Source organism: Stigmatopora argus, chromosome 13 (assembly GCF_051989625.1).
Source record: "Stigmatopora argus isolate UIUO_Sarg chromosome 13, RoL_Sarg_1.0, whole genome shotgun sequence".
Taxonomy (NCBI): domain Eukaryota; kingdom Metazoa; phylum Chordata; class Actinopteri; order Syngnathiformes; family Syngnathidae; genus Stigmatopora; species Stigmatopora argus.
In genome coordinates, this window is record NC_135399.1 from 1,683,886 (window position 1) to 1,701,029 (window position 17,144).

The 17,144-nt window shown below is 41.3% G+C and overlaps 1 protein-coding gene across 1 annotated transcript in view; it reads left to right on the forward strand.

Annotated features, from left to right (window-relative positions):
* Positions 1 to 17,144, forward strand: part of itgb5 (integrin, beta 5) — a 95,006-nt gene that overhangs the window by 41,190 nt on the left and 36,672 nt on the right. Inside the window, exons 10-12 of the mRNA XM_077617384.1 lie at positions 7,967 to 8,141; positions 10,414 to 10,668; positions 15,827 to 16,049. Coding sequence (XP_077473510.1) covers positions 7,967 to 8,141; positions 10,414 to 10,668; positions 15,827 to 16,049 — 653 coding nt within the window. The remainder of the gene's footprint in view (positions 1 to 7,966; positions 8,142 to 10,413; positions 10,669 to 15,826; positions 16,050 to 17,144) is intronic.

Here is a 17,144-nt window from a genome sequence, read left to right on the forward strand (position 1 = left end):
TATAGGCAAACAGAGTACAGACGCTCCCCTACTTACGAACGAGTTAGGTTCCGAGCGATTGTTCATAAGTTGAATTTGTTTGTAAGTTGATTCAGTGCTATATTTTGTATTATAATTTATGTTTAAGGCCTATATAAGTATATTGAAGGTTTATATAAGTGCATTTGTATGTTTAAGGCTTGTATAAGTAACACGCATTGGTTTGTACTGAAAAAAACATTTAATAAAATGGAGAGAATATGTACAGTACTGTATAGAGAGAGAGAGAGAGATTTATGTATTAGAAACTGGCCAAAAGAAGCGATCTAACGACGATTACACAGTTTTCTTCTTTTTTTCATCATAAATGATGCGGTAGCACTGTATGGCATCATTCAATTGATTTGCAAACTTTGTGCAACGTTCAATATTTGGGTCCTGCTGCTCGATCTTTCTGTTTATAAATGGTACTGACGGTCGAACGATTTAAGTTGTATGCCCGTGAAACGCTCACCACTCTCACGCGCATCAAGCTTCGTTATTATTGCCACTCGTTTCAAATGAAATTGCTTGCCTCTTCCTTGCAACTCCCTCAATAGAAACCTTTCGCCTTTTACCAACCATATTCAATAATGGATGCACGAGATATTTAATGATACAAATGAAAAAGGTTCTTTGCGCACTGGAGATACTGTTAGAATTATTATGGAATATTCTATATGTGTTGTAAGCATTTTTAATAAGTAATAAGGCATTTTAATTACTTTTGTATAAGACTGGGACAAACTCGAGGTCACCCTGCTGGCTCCAGCTTGTTGACATAACACCTCACCCTCCAAGGACTGTTTACTGGGAGATCTACGAAGGACTCATAAATTGTTTTGTCTGGGACACCGGCAGTTTACCTTATAAAGAAATTATTATGCTTATACTGCAAATTCTTACGCAGGTGTTTTTCTTTCAATGGCAATTGTTTAAATCAGATTACCTTTGAATGTTTTGGTTATGTGCCGCTAAATGTACCGAAGAGTATGCCGCTCGTCAGAATGCACTGGGGGCTAAGACGACGTCACAGCGCATTTTCCTTGCAAGTTGTAAGCAGAGTTTGTTGAAAGATGTTTTTCCTTTTTTAATTAAATATTACTAATAATGATTTAAAAGGTTTGAATCATTATTCTAACATTTGGTCCTTCGAGTAGCCGGGGTCAACACATCGATAAGGAATCCAGACGCTGCAGTTTAATATCTGGAGTGACCGTGCACGGCGAGAATCCCTTTTCCAGGCCGGACTATTTCTCAGCAGCGCCTGTTTTCTAATCGGTTGACGACTATCCTCTTGGTAAGCATCTTTCGACATTTCTGCCGAGCCCGCGTGTGATGGCTGCATATTGTTGACGGGTTCCGAGTGCGTGAAGGGCATCACACGCGAAGGCCTTATTTTGAGAAGTAAGGCTCGCGTCCTGGGGATTAGCGATTTTAAAACCCTGGGTATACTAGTCGATGCCAGGTAACGAGACAGAGCATGAGTCTATAAAACTTGGGGCAGTTCGGGGTGTCCTGTACCGCGGTCCGGATAGGTACAAATATAACTCTGACAGTATATCAGGCTAGGGTATACATTTGTGTTGCGTGTGTTACGTGTGTCGTTCCGCGGAAAAAGAATTTGCTAACTGATAACTAAGTGCGAGCGCGCTCCCTTCTAAAAATGGGCAGCGCAAATGTAAAAGCGGCTATTGACGACGATCCAAAGATGCGTCTGCCGTGTAAAGATTGGAAATTTGTTGAAAATCAAAGCGCTACAAGGGTTAAACACCTAAACTTATGGATAAATAAATATGGATTTGCTGGCCAGCTTAATATGCATAAGATATTGATACTGCAGGATAAAATACGTGCTAAGCATGGGGGAAATCTTAACAAAATGGAGCAGGAGGGATATAATGATACCTATTATTGGTTTATGATACATGGGTTAAATCAGTTGATAACGTTGGGACTGGAGACACAGAGGCTGTGTTATTCCACAGAAAAGAGGACGGGGAGACTTGCCCGGTGGGGAAGAAATGTGTTGTTGTTGTTGTTAAAAAGGAGGGCCCCCTCCGACAAATATGACCAGGTCGGGAGGGCCCGTGGGGGACATGGGGAGAAAACACTATCTCCCCAGGCCGGGGCGCCGCCAATGAGTGATGTGTTATTGAACAATATCCCATGATCGAAGTTGCTAATACTAAAGTGGGCAAGGAGCAGGCTCCTACTAAATTTGGATGTTCGAATCCAAAAGCTGATGGTGGCCCGTTGTGTCATGACGGGCGTAATTTGAATTTAAGAGTGCATGAACTGATTGATCGGGTTACGGGGAAGTTTAAAACAAAAGTTAATTATACCGTGATCAGCAGAGCTAAGCAGAGGGATGGTGAGCCTTTTGCAGAATATCAAATCAGGATGACGGCTTGTTTTAAGGCCAACAGCGGCCTCGCTGAAGACCACGCGGTGGGCAGCATTTATCAGGAGCAGCTAAAAAATGTGTTGCATGCTCATTCAAATGTGTTGCATGCTCATTCAAATTATACTTATATATATTACATATATCGCGTGATTGCCTGGACAAAAAGGTCTCTGAAAACAAGGCAGGCCTGCTCAAAATGATTTGAATGAGGATTTTGAACATGAGGATGTTGAGCTAATTTTAAACCAGAGATCACATTCTTTGGGAATGAATTCAATTGGATTTTTTTGTGTGATGCTGAAAGTTGTAAAATGGCAATTAAAATGGTTATTTCCAAGTCCTAGGCATACTTTGTTAAGAGTACCTAAATGTACTGTCAATTTAATGGAATGAAATGGCTTATTGCGGATTATCTTGGTTTTATCCTGCCAAAGGGAATGTTTTGGTTAACAGTCGAAAAGAAATACAAAACGACCAATTAAATGTTTAGCGGGGTTGCCAAAACTGCGTTTTGGTCAGACTCTAAACTTGCCGAATAATACTTTGATTGCGGGGGGAGCGCTCTGTTTTGGTGCGGCTGAATATTAAAATAATTGGCCTTGGGGGTGCTGAAGCAAACTTGAGGGCAGAAATGGGTTTTGCTATGTTATAGTTGTGCTTGCAGCATATTGTAATTATGGGGTCTTGGCAAACTATGATGATATGATGATATAGTTGGATATCGGGAGAGTAATTAATTTAGTTTATTAATTTAGTCTTCTCTAAAAAATAATTGCTCACAGGAGGCACAGGAGGGGAAGCATTGGACACAAAGAAAAGAGAGCACTTTGGAATTTGTAAACAAAAGATAAGGCTGCTGCTTCTGCAGCGAGCGTGAAGGTCACAGTCAGCGGGTAAGGGCGCGCTTCCGTTTAAACATTTCAGAATAAGAACAAAACATGGTCTGCAAGGGATGCAGAGTTCCGCGATTATCTTCGCATTTATTTTTGGGATTTAATCAGAAATGTCTTTCGAGGTGATAGAAAATCTGTTTGGCAAAGATTGATTTGGTAAAAGCTTTGGAATTAGGAATAATACTATTATTATTATTATCTTTTTACTTTAATATAGGAGATTGGCTGGGTAAAAGAAAAATGAATGGATTTTTTTACAATATTATGGCATATTGGTGACAATTTGTGGATCCTTTATTAAGCATTGAAAATTGTAATTAGGAAATGCCTAGTAAAAGGTGGATTTCTCTAATTTAATTATTGTAGATTTTTCTTGTGGTAACAGGGAGCTATAAGAAATGGCTCTTATCTTAAGTAAACATAGTATGGGGTGATTTGCAATTTATGTCTTAGGTATTAAGGGTTATTTGGTTGTTAAAGAAATCAGACATGAAATTAACAATGCGGAAATGAGAAATTTCATGGCATTCGTCCAAATTGTTAGGTAAATTGAACCTGGCTGGGGTAGATAAGATAATTGGTTAAGGATAGGCATAGTTTCCCTAGAAGAAACATGGAGCGTCTTTAGGTGCACAAAAGACTTTCCTTGTTTGACCTGAAGGGGGCGTATGCTTTGCTATAGGTCATATTGATGACTATTGGGACGTTATTACTGTCTATTGCTTTAGAGGCATACACATTAAGAATTTAGCCAAAACTTACTGCATTGCAATTATGGGGTTAATACACCTGAATGTTACGGTGATAACGATGGGCAATAACAAGCTTAGATAAAGGGGACTATCTACAACAAAGTCTGGTAGGGCCTTCCATGGTGTGAAACAAGTGAAATAATGTCTATGTTTTAAAAATAACAGCTCCAAATTATAAAATATCAACCTTGGAGAAATGCTTTAAGTAGATGGGTTGACTAGAATGGGCAAAATTCGATAACATTGAAAGGGGGTGTAACTTAATGCAGAACAATGAGATAAAGTTTTTTGCAAACGGTTAAAATACTAAAAGGGGGTGTGTGTGTGTTTCAATGTGTGCAACTTTTCCGTTATTGCATTATTGGCGAATAGATAGTTAATCACAGCCACTCGCATGGCAATCTACATGCTGACTGAATGGGGTAAGGGGCAATGGCAATTGAACAAATTTCTATTTTTAGATATGTGGCATGTGAATCTAATACATTAATTATCTAGTTTCTTCAGGCATCAATCTTGCGGTTGGAGGATCTACTAATGCGAAGTGGATCCAGACCTTCCGGAGTGTGGAGTATTCCTGGTGTCCTCAAGAATTCGTAGGTTTTCTCTGGGTACTCCAGTTGTACTCCAACAAACCAAAATTGTGGATGATTGGGGGAGCACTCAAAGCAAATTCCTTGATTATGAGTGCGAGCGTGGATGAGTGTCTGTCTTTTGTGTTTTAATTGGCTGGCCACCAAGATATATCAATATTCTAATATCAAGGTGGAATATTTCTGAAATCGCTGATAAGCCTTTCGAGGACGGCGGTGGCAGAGTAGGACAGAAACAAAAAGAAAAGAATTTCGCCAAATGAAATTTTTTGATTTCTGCAATGGGAAATTTTGGGAACCTGGGGGACTAAACAAAAACAAAAGACTTATCTGGGAGGGCTGCCATTTTGAGTCATGGTAAATTTCATGCCTCAAAAAAGGGGGAGGTTATATATTCAATCTATATGCAGATATATGGCCAAAACACGGGCGATTCCCCCTTATGTCAAGCTACAAAAGCTACATATCCATTTCAAAGGATACACATGGATTTTATAGAATATGTGTGGTACATAACAGTCCTAAAACAGATTGGGGAAACCTTGTTGCAGAAACTGGTCTAGATTGGCAAGCTTGGATGACACACCCGTGCGAAAAAAACCATCAGGCCTTCGATAAAATTAAACCATACGGTGGGGGCATTACAAATCATTATTCAGACTGACAAATTAACTTGTGGATCCTTGTCTGACGTTTTTCCTAAGTCCATGGGCAGGTGGAGAAAATCGTCAGAGATGGAAACACCCGGATTCGCCCTAGTAAAATTAAAATCTGAAATGACCAGAGAATTCATTTCTGCAACGGGGAGTTCCCAAAACGGGAGGCGGTAAGAAAAATTGGTTATTGTTGATGGAAAATGCAGCTATTACTATAAATCAAACCTGCATAACATGTATGGGGCCCCGCCCTCTCTTACGAGTAGTACCCGCGCAAATTACTCCTGATTGTGTAATGGAGATAATGACAAATGAAAATGTAAGCCCCAATTGTGAGAAATGGAATAATGTCTACCCAGTTACAAGAACTTTTCAACACATGTCGCTTTTAAATCATTTTACCTGCTTAAAACCTTACAGGGCATGGTCTGCTGGAGGCGATAAATGCCCACGTCCTAAAACCGACTACACCCTGGTACCACGTTCTGACCTATAGTGGTGGTGGGGTCAAAACAAATTATACGACTCCTGCCAAAATGACAGCAGGACTTTGTGCCTTGGTCTCACTGCTGTTACCAGTGTCTGTTTTTCCATCTACAGTAGAGGAGATACAATTGGCTGCACAGAAATCCGGTATGATGGCGGGCCCCTCGCGACGGCGTCGCATGGAGAGAGGGTGATCCGACATACATTGATGCGATTGGCATCCATGAGGATGAGTATAAGTTGGCTAATCAGATCGCAGCAGGTTGGGAGTATATTTTTCTTTTAATTACTCCAAACAAAAATGTTGATTGGATAAATTACCTGCATTACAATGTCCAAAAACTTGGAAATTATACTGAACAGGGATTTGTGGCGATAAAGGAACAACTGGCAGCCACTAGTCTGACGGCGTTCCAGGATCGTGCAGCGGTTGAAATGCTTCTTGAAGGAGCAGGGGGCGTATGCAACGTTTGAAAATGTTGCACTCAACAACACGCCCCCCACTGGGTCCCACACCAGGGCCAACGATGGCCTGCAGACCCTAAACCGCAAGATGAAAAAGCATCCTGGAGTAGAATAATGTCCGCTGACAGATTTGTGGCCTCACTAATAATGATTTGGCCTAATTTGTGGTAGCCCTTTTTGCTACGATTTTGACATTATGTGGGTGTTGTATTATTCCCTGCTTAAGATCTTTGATGAGCCGACTTATAACCACTGCGATTGCCCCTACAAATTCCAGATTGCATGAATTATATCTCCTACTGATGAAACGTGCTGACACTAACAGTGAATTCCAGGAGCATGGTAATTACGAGGATGGATTGGACGAAAATGATCTTATTTTCTGATTTTCAGACCTGCCGAACGAGTAGAGCCTAAGCGGGTAAAATTAAAACAGCCAACGGAGATATCCCTGTCTTTTTTGATTTTGTCATAAAATGAATAACAAACATATAGTAAAAGGAGGGAATGTTAGAATTATTATGGAATATTCTATATGTGTTGTAAGCATTTTTAATAAGTAATAAGGCATTTTAATTACTTTTGTATAAGACTGGGACAAACTCGAGGTCACCCTGCTGGCTCCAGCTTGTTGACATAACACCTCACCCTCCAAGGACTGTTTACTGGGAGATCTACGAAGGACTCATAAATTGTTTTGTCTGGGACACCGGCAGTTTACCTTATAAAGAAATTATTATGCTTATACTGCAAATTCTTACGCAGGTGTTTTTCTTTCAATGGCAATTGTTTAAATCAGATTACCTTTGAATGTTTTGGTTATGTGCCGCTAAATGTACCGAAGAGTATGCCGCTCGTCAGAATGCACTGGGGGCTAAGACGACGTCACAGCGCATTTTCCTTGCAAGTTGTAAGCAGAGTTTGTTGAAAGATGTTTTTCCTTTTTTAATTAAATATTACTAATAATGATTTAAAAGGTTTGAATCATTATTCTAACAGATACGTTCACGCACTTCCGCATTGCAACGAAGAAGGTAGATGCTGGGTGAGCTGAGCCCTCACAGCGCCAGGCGTATTAGCGGCGGAAAGAAGCACTACTCGGAAAAAAATACAAAAACGAACTTACGAACATTTTTCGACTTAAACGCAATTTGCAGACATGTTCGTATGTACCGTTGTTCGTAAGTCGTATGTTCGTAAGTAGGGGAGCGTCTGTATAGTTTAGTTTCTATGACAATGATCCAAACTTTGGGCAAAGTCCGATTAATCACTGTCAAGTCTCCATGACAACGACCAAACTCTGGGCAAGTTTCTTATGACAATGATGTTTTCTATACTTATAAAAACTGATACAATATGAACAAGCAATTGCCAAGCAACTTTGTCATTTTATCTTACATCTTGTTCGAAAGTCACAACTAATGGAGTAATGAACCATTGACAGAATTGAGATATTTTGACATTAGAAGCAATCTGGCTGCCACAAGATCTTAAACTTCTGGTAAGAAAATGGTCATTTCTGTAATTTTCTCATGTTAGAGTTAACATTAATTAATCTTTAAACCTCATAGATAGACTCTTTTTAGGAGCACGGGTTGAAATTTGAAACTGATTTCACCAGATCTGTACTCGTCCACGAAGACTGCTTTTCAATCTGTGAAGTCTAGTCTCAATTTGTTCCCATTTCTCAATCCAGGTTTCATTTAATGTGAGTGTGGAGGCAAGGAGTTGTCATCCTCATGGCACCGACCATAGTTTTACAATCAAGCCCGTGGGCTTTAAAGACCGTCTGCAAGTCACTGTCAAGTACCAGTGTGAATGCAGCTGCACCCAGGTGGCCCAAATCAACAGCACGATCTGCAGCTCCATTGGTAACTTCTTTCTATGTTTGCTCATCCATTGCATTGTGATTATTTTGGAAAGACAATCACTCCTCATTCATTTTTTCCGATCCATGATTAAAAAAATATTTTTCCTATACAGTGGGGCAAATAAGTATTTAGTCAACCACCAATTGTGCAAGTTATTCTACTTGAAAATATTAGAGAGGCCTGTAATTGTCAACATGGGTAAACCTCAACCATAAGAGACAGAATGTGGAAAAAAAGAGAAAATCACATAGTTTGATTTTTAAAGAATTTATTTGCAAATCATGGTAGAAAATAAGTATTTGGTCAATACCAAAAGTTCATCTCAATACTTTATTATGTACCCTTTGTTGGCAATAACGGAGGCAAAACTTTCTGTAACTCTTCACACACTGTTGCTGGTATGTTGGCCCTTTCCTCCATGCAGATCTCCTCTAGCAGTGATGTTTTGGGGCTGTCGTTGGGCAACACGGACTTTACACTTCCTCCACAGATTTTGTATGGGGTTGAGATCTGGAGACTGGCTCGGCCGCTCCAGGACCTTGAAATGCTTCTTACGAAGCCACTCCCTTGTTGCCCTGGCTGAGTGTTTGGGATCATTGTCGTGTTGAAAGACCCAGCCACGTCTCATCTTCAATGTCCTGGCTGATGGAAGGAGAGTTTCACTCAAAATCTCTCGATACATGGCCCCATTCATTCTATCCTTTACACAGATCAGTCGTCCTGGTCCTTTTGCAGAAAAACAGCCCCAAAGCATGATGTTTCCACCCCCATGCTTCACAGTGGTTATGGCAGAGGTAGGGAACCTATGGCTCGGGAGCCATATGTGGCTCTTTCCATGGGTGCGTATGGCTCTCCACTAACCTGTGAGGTAAAATATGGAAATCACCGGTGAGAGAGCTGAGTCCCGAACGCACTAATATGAGCATCACTGTGGCGTTGACACTACCTCTACCACCACTTTAATCATAATTTTGTTTTTTATTACTCTTCTGCATGCATGATATCATTGATACTGATGTATTAGGAACAGCATAACAATGTTGTCAAAAGAATTCTGAGACTTTTTGTACTTTAAAAGTGTTGAAATGACAAAAAAAATCACACTGTTCATGTATTTTTACTTTTCAATTCTGAGAATGGCTCTCAAGAAATAACATTAGAAAATATGAATTGTTTATGGCTCTCTCTGTCAAAAAGGTTCCCGACCCCTGGGTTATGGTCTTCTTCGGACACAATTCAGTGTACTTTCTCCTCCAAGAGAACCTGCGTTTCTACCAAAAAGTTCTATTTTGGTTTCATCTGACCATAACACATTCTCCCAGTCCTCTTCTGGATCATCCAAATGCTCTCTAACGAACGGCAGCCGGGCCTGGATGTGTACTGGCTTCAGCAGGGGGACACGTCTGGCAGTGCAGGATTTGAGTCCCTGGCGGCGCATTGCGTTACTGATAGGTCATTCACTAGGGCCCTCTGTGTGGTTTCTGGGATTTTTGCTCACCGTTCTTGTTATCATTTTGATGCACGCCACGGGGTGAGATCTTGCATGGAGCCCCAGATCGAGGGAGATTATCAGTGGTCTTGTATGTCTTCCATTTTCTACTAATCGCTCCCACAGTTGATTTCTTTACACCAAGCGTTTTACCTATTGCAGGTTCTGTCTTCCCAGCATTGTCCAGGTCTCTGGTGTCCTTTGACAGCTTTTTGGTCTTGGCCATAGTGGAGTGTGAGAGACTGAGGTTGTGGACGGGTGTCCTTATACCGATAATGAGTTAAAACATATACTATTAATACAGGTAACGAGTGAAGACCTCATTAGAAGTTAGACCTCTTTGACAGACAGAAATTTTGCTTGTTTATAGGTGACCAAATACTTTTTTCCACTCTAATTTGGAAATAAATTCATTAAAATTCAAACAATGTGATTTTCAGTTTTTATTCTCCTCATTCTGTCTCTCATGGTTGAGGTTTACCCATGTTGACAATTACACACCTCTCTAATCTTTTCAAGTAGGAGAACTTGCACAATTGGTGGTTGACTAAATACGTATTTGCCCCACTGTACATACATACATGTAAGTGTGAAAACACCCACAACCTCATAAGAGACTAGAGTTGGGGAACTTAACACATGATTTAACCATGATTTTTTACCCAACTCGCTTCGAAAGTTCTATCCCAGGCTCCGGCCTTCCTGTATATACTTTATTGATAATGTTATCATTATACTGTATTTTATGTATTTTAAATAAGAGTAAATTCTTTGTTTTGGTAGGCACATACATGTGCGGGAGCTGCTTGTGTGACTTGGGCCACCTTGGTGTCCGTTGTGAGTGTCAGGAGGGGGAGGCAAGCAGCATACACATAGATACATGCCGCGAAAGTGAGGACAAGCAGTTGTGTAGCGGACGTGGAGAATGCAGCTGCAACCAGTGCCTATGCTACGAATCGGAGTTTGGCCAGATATACGGCGGTTTCTGTGAGTGCGACGACTTCTCGTGCGCCCGACATGAGGGCATCCTCTGCTCAGGTAAACAACACTATAAACCAGGCCTGCTGCTATCTTACTCAAAGATACTTTTCATCTCATCTTATTTCATCTCTCATTTTCTGAACCGCTTTATCCTCATTAGGATTGAGACTGATTACAACATCAGTGTGTATTTGGTCAACACCAAAAGTTCATTTCCATTCTTTATGTACCCTTTGTTGGCAATAATGGAGGCCAATTGTTTTCTGTAACTCTTATGCTGGAGCCTATCCCAGCTGACTCCGGGCCACAGATGGGGGACACCCTGAATCGGTGGCCAGCTGATCGCAGGGCACAAGGTGACGGACAACCATGCACACTCACACCCATACCTAGGGGCAAATTAGTGTGTCCAATCAGCCTACCATGCATGTTTTTGGAATATGGGAGGAAACCAGAGTATACGGAGGAAACCCATGCATGCCCGGGGAAAACGTGCAAATGCCACACAGGTGGACGTGACCTGGATTTGAACCCAGGACCCCAGAGCTGTGACGCTGACGCGCTAACCACTTGGTTCCCCGGGCAGCCAATTTGGATCATTAACAGTCAATATTTGTTACAATATTATTCCTTTTCCAAACCGCTTATCCTCACAAGGGTCATCGGGGTTGCTGGAGCCTGTCCCAGTTAACTATTTGCACTAGGCTGAGGACACCTTGAATCAGTGGCCAGCCAATTAATCGCATGACACAAGGAAACTGACAACCATTCATGCTCACACTCATAGATAGGGGCAGTTTGGTGTTCAATCAGCATTCTATGCATGTTTTTGGGAGGTGGGAAGAGAACTGAAGCACCCAGAGAAAACCCACACTGGCCCGGGGAGAACATACAAACTCCACATAATGAAGTCCCCCCTGGGATCGAACCCTGTGAGGCCGACACGATAACCATTCCCCTACCCGCCTGATTGAGAGTTGGCGAGTGGTTAGCGAGTTACAGGAATCAGGAACTAACCGTGGACAAGGATCATATTTCAATTCACTAATTACACTTTTTGTTTACAGCGTACTAACTTTGCGGCATCATAGAGCCAATGCTTTCCACGTTCAAATGGGATGTTGTAATCAGTCTTAATCCACTTCTTGAAGTGACTTCTTCTAGCATCCGCTCCGAAATACTTTTTTTTCACGCCTCTCCCTTGGAATACTTTTGTTATCGAAATGTGTAGCAAAATTTGACTTTTTGTTGTTTTTAAATTTTTCACATTAAATCACACTAGTACAGTATTCCCTCGAATTTCGCGAATAATGGAGACCAGACATGGTTGGGATACAGTGGCGGGCCGTGCATTTCAAACCTACGCCTTCAGTGCAAGATCTGAATCAATCCAAGCCTCAATAACTTACTTTTTTTTCTGAACCGCTTTATCCTCATTGGGGTCACAAGGGGTGCTGGAGCCTATCCCAGCTGACTTTAGGCCAGAGGCAGGGGACACCCTGTATTAATAGCCAGCCGATCGGAGGGCACAAGGAGACAGACAACCATTCGCACTCACACTCATACCTAGGGGCAATTTAGTGTGTCCAATTAGCCTACCATGCATGTATTTGGAATGTGGGAGGAAACCAGGGATTCCCAAAGAAAACCCTGAAAATGGCTTTGACAGTAAATCTGCAACAAAATCAATTTCTTCTCCTCCTTCAGCCATTGCGGGTTGACAAAACCGCTATTAAATCAACACAACAATATATTTGCTTGTCCGGCTCGCCACAGGTACAGTTAGCTATCTCTGGCTAGTCCACTCTATCACTAGCCAATCATAGTTTGTGAAAGCGATGAGGTATCCCTACGTCTGCGAGAAGGCCTTGGTGTCGCCAACTCGAAATCTCACTGGTTAAAGCAACAGATTTATCTACGCTTATTTTATGCTACATGGCCTGCACAACTGATTGTGAAGGCCTGCAGGTAGATTTCTGACCCTGGCAACAAATAATGGCTCAAATGTGATTGGTTAAATGCTTAAATATGAAAACACATATCTGGAAGCAATGAAAAGGAAGCTGACAGACAATATGAAATTATTTATTTAGTATTCATGGACAAAATATAATTAACATCAGTCTGTGTGTGATTCAGATATATTTTAGGCCAGCAGAGAACGGTCCACCACTGCTGGGATAATCGAAAAAAGTAGGATCAACCCTATTTTTTTTACCATACGCACATTTTTGTTTCCATATAATATTAAAAAGTGTAGATATTAAATGCTACACAATTATATGCACTTGTAAATACTGTAATGAATTGATATTTAAAGAGAATGTAGTCTCATCTCATCTTCCACTTATCTGAGGTCGGTTCACGGGGGCAGCAGCTTCAGCCGGATCACAAGGCGTTCCCGGGCCAGCCGAGACACTCTCCAGCGCGTCCTAGGTCAGCCCCATGTCCTCCTCCCGGTGGGACGTGCCCGGAACACCTCACTAAGGAGCCATCCAGGGGCATCCTAATCAGATGCCCAAGCCAACTCATCTGACTCCTCTCGAGCAGCGGATGAGACTCTGATACCGGTCATAGAGGGACCAGACTCCACATATCAGGGATTCCAGAACCCCATACTCCCGGAGTACCCCCCACAAGATTCCCTGGGGGAAACAGTCGAACCCCTTCTACAAATCGGCAAAGCACGTGTAAACTGGTTGGGCGAACTCCCATGCCCAAGAACCCCGCCAAGGTTATAGAGCTGATCCACTGTTCCTCGGCCAGGTCGAAAACCACACTGCTCCTGAATCCGAGATTCGACTGCCTACCGGACCCTCCTCTCTAGTTTTCCACGACACCAACCACCAACGGAAAAAAAAATAGAAGTACTGCATTAGACACTGGCAGATGTCTTTTCATTATCGGTGAAGATAGCCCACACATTTCTGGCATTATGTTGCCCCTTTCAAATCTGTGTCAAAAACTTGGTTGAATAAACAAGGCGCTTATATGTATCATCTCTCTATTAAAGAGTCTTGGGTTGTCGAGTTGTATTTTCCAGTAAGCTTCTTTCACGTCGCTCACTGCATCAGTCAGGTCATCATTGTTCGAAACGCAAGCCAAACTGATTGGCATGCCCTCGCATGCTTGATTATAGGACTTCCGCAACATTTCTTTGACCTCTTTACCCAACACATTTATACCGTTTCATTGATATATCGCTTTTGGCTTTTCTCCTTGCTATATCGGAACAGTCAATTTGCATGACAGATTTAGCACACATTTTAGGCAGGATGCCCTTCCTAACTTAACCAACAATGGAAATTGAATAAGGGTCTCTACAATAGCAAAGTGGCACTCAGATCCCTGAGCTAGTAACCAGGTCAACAACTTAATAGTTTTTGTAGAAGATGCTATGTTTTCGTGTGTACTCCAATAAACAGCCAGGCTGGTGTCTTCTAATAGCAAATTCGTTCATTTTTTAAGTGGCCAGAAGAAGGTACAAACTTGATTTCAAGACAATAAAACATAGCAAAACAGAACATAGAACAATAACACATATTGAAACAACACAGAGACAGAACAGTTAGACCATACTCTCCTGTCCACCATTCAGTGGCTTCCGGGCTGGAAGGAAGGCCCTGCTCCCAAGACTCGGCCACTTTTTAAGACTATATAAACATGAACAAGTGGGTGTCACCCAAGTCATGTCCTGCAGCAAGCCTTACCAAAATAGGAGATGAGTTGAGATTTAAAGAGGCAAGGGAAGATCATACATCTCAACAGTCAGGAACAAAGCCTCAATTCCTTCCTTTGTCCGCCCCGCCACCACCCACCCGCCTAGGTAATCTAATTAGTTATGTAAAAATTGTTTTACCTACACAGACAACAAAGGATCGTAAATTCAACAGACCTTCTGACTACAAACTAAATGATATCTCCAGTAAATGACCTACCTAAAGATGCACATTATTTTAAAGCAGGATTAGGGAACCAATGGCTCGAGAGCCACATGTTGTTCTTTTGGTGGGTGAATGTGACTCTCCGCTAACCTGGGAGCTGAAATATGGAAACTGTTGGTGACAGAGCTAAGTCCCAAGCGTCACTGTGGCGCCAAGTCTAGCGCCGCATTGAGATGGTGAACTTCTGCAGACTGTGATCGAGGTTGAAAATATGCAGAGTCACTCTTACAAGCTTATCCACACAGTTCCTCAGTAGTCTGGAGCTGAAGAATCAACAGTAGCAGAGTAGAACCCCCTCGACTCCATTTCTGGTCTGGTAAGCGCCGACAGCTCTTCCATCTTATCCCATAATGGAATGGTTGCGTTGCTTCTTCTCCCGGCACTTTTGTCCATCTCTGAATTCCCAGTGGCTTTGAGGTGTTGCTCCTTCTGTTGCATATTGTTCACAGCTAGTCCCATGTGTATGACAGTGTAGGTAGGCATGGCTGAATGGTTCCAAAAAAGAAGTAGCAGAAAGAAGCCAGGCTAATAGAACCAATAAATTAGTACAAAATAAAGTAAAAAGGAATGTATTAAGAAATTAAAAAAATTACATTAAAATGTAATAAAAAAAAGATACAAAGGCTCTAAAACACGAAAAACAAATAAGAGTGGACAGATCTACTGTCACTGGCTGCCGCGTGACGGTGCCATCTTGGAAAATATATTTAAAAACACGCTTATTTATTTATTAACTTATTCATTACCTATTTATTTCTGTCTAAAATGTCTTTTCCTGTCTGTATTCTCACCCTCTTGCTACTGTGACAATGAAAATTCCCAAATACGGGATGAATAAAGTTATCTAATCAAATCTAATTTTTACTTATCATTTGAAAATATGAATAGTTTGGCTCCCTCTGTCAAAAGGATTCTTAGATTAGATTAGTTTAATCAACTCTAATCTAATCTGATGATTACTAGATTAGAGTAGATTAAACTTTATTCATCCCGTACTTGGGGAAATTCACTTTGTTGCAGTAGCAAGAAGGTGAAAACATAGACACGGGAAAAGAAATTGTAGAATTAAATAAAGTAGATAATAAATACATAAATAAATGATTGAATGAAAGATCGAGTGAATGAATATATAAATCGATGGACGCACGGGCAGGCGTACGGACGGATTGATCAGAAAAGTCCTTGTTTTAAGCCAATGAATGAATACATGTGATGATAAATATTTCTCTTCAGTGTTATTTTTCTCCTTGGTTCTTTGCTGTCCTCGACAGGCCACGGCGAATGTCACTGCGGGGAGTGCAAATGCCACGCTGGGTACATTGGGGACAACTGCAACTGCTCCACCGAGACTGCATCGTGCATAGCTGACAACGGGCAGATCTGCAGCGAGCGCGGCAACTGCATTTGTGGACGTTGCCAATGTACACAGCCTGCTGCCTTTGGGGACACATGCGAAAAATGCCCCACCTGCCCAGATGCCTGTGACACAAAAAGGTACACAACGGAGAAGTTGATTTTTTTTCTTAGATGCTTAAATTTGCACCATCATGAAAATCCATAGTCCTTTTCTTTGTAAATCAGACCAAGAATGCCCCCCAAAAAGTTTTGATCCCATTTTGCGATTGTCCAGAAAGCCGGAGAATTAGTCATTAATGAATCCTATTTTGAGGACATTTGTGTGCATCATTTTCGGAATATTTTGAAGGAAAGACAAAAGCAAACAACCCTCGATAGGTTCCTTTTTAAACTGCACCTGAAAGTCAGGGTGGAGGTGGGGCAAACCCGGAAGAAGAAAGGTGTAAAAATGTAAGACAAAATTAGAATTAAGTTTAGTATAAGGTTAAATTAAACTTATTTTTGAGTGTCTGTATCGTAATCCAAGTTCATTTAAATTTGTTTATGTTACGAGCGTGTTGCCGTGCAGTCTCTCTCGCTCTCTCACTCTCTCTCTCTGTCCCTCTCTCTCTCCCCTCCGCATCTAATTGTCTAATTTTAGTACTATTTAACATCATAACCACTAGTTATTTGTTACTCTGTTAATAGAAGGCAAATTAGAACAAATAAAAATGTTTTTCCATTCCAATATGCAGTTTTTTTTTCAGAGGGTTGGAACGAATTTGTTTTTAGTTTATTTCTATGGGAAACGTTGATATTGAGATACGAGTAAATCGACATACGAGCTCATTCCCAGAACGCGTTAAGTTCGTATCTCAAGGTACCACTGTATTATTGATAACAAGCATGCAAAAACATTTTCTATTCAAGCAGGTGCATAAATGTAAGGAGGAAGCTAAGGGTTAAAGTTAGGGTTAGGGTTTACCCTAACGGTTAGGGTAAACCCTAACCCTAACTTTAACCCTTTAACTTAGGGCCTAACCCCTAGATAAAGCACATGAGCACATGCACATATGTAAACACATCTAAACAACAAATTATTAATTCAAAACAACTTTGAATTAAATAGCTGCCCCTCCTGCAATTTCTTCGTCATCCAAAGGAGTAACAGTCTCTGCATCTCGTCCAGTACAGAGAGACCATGCCAAGGAGTCGTCGCTTTTAACGATATCTTCTATTTCAATATCATAGCGA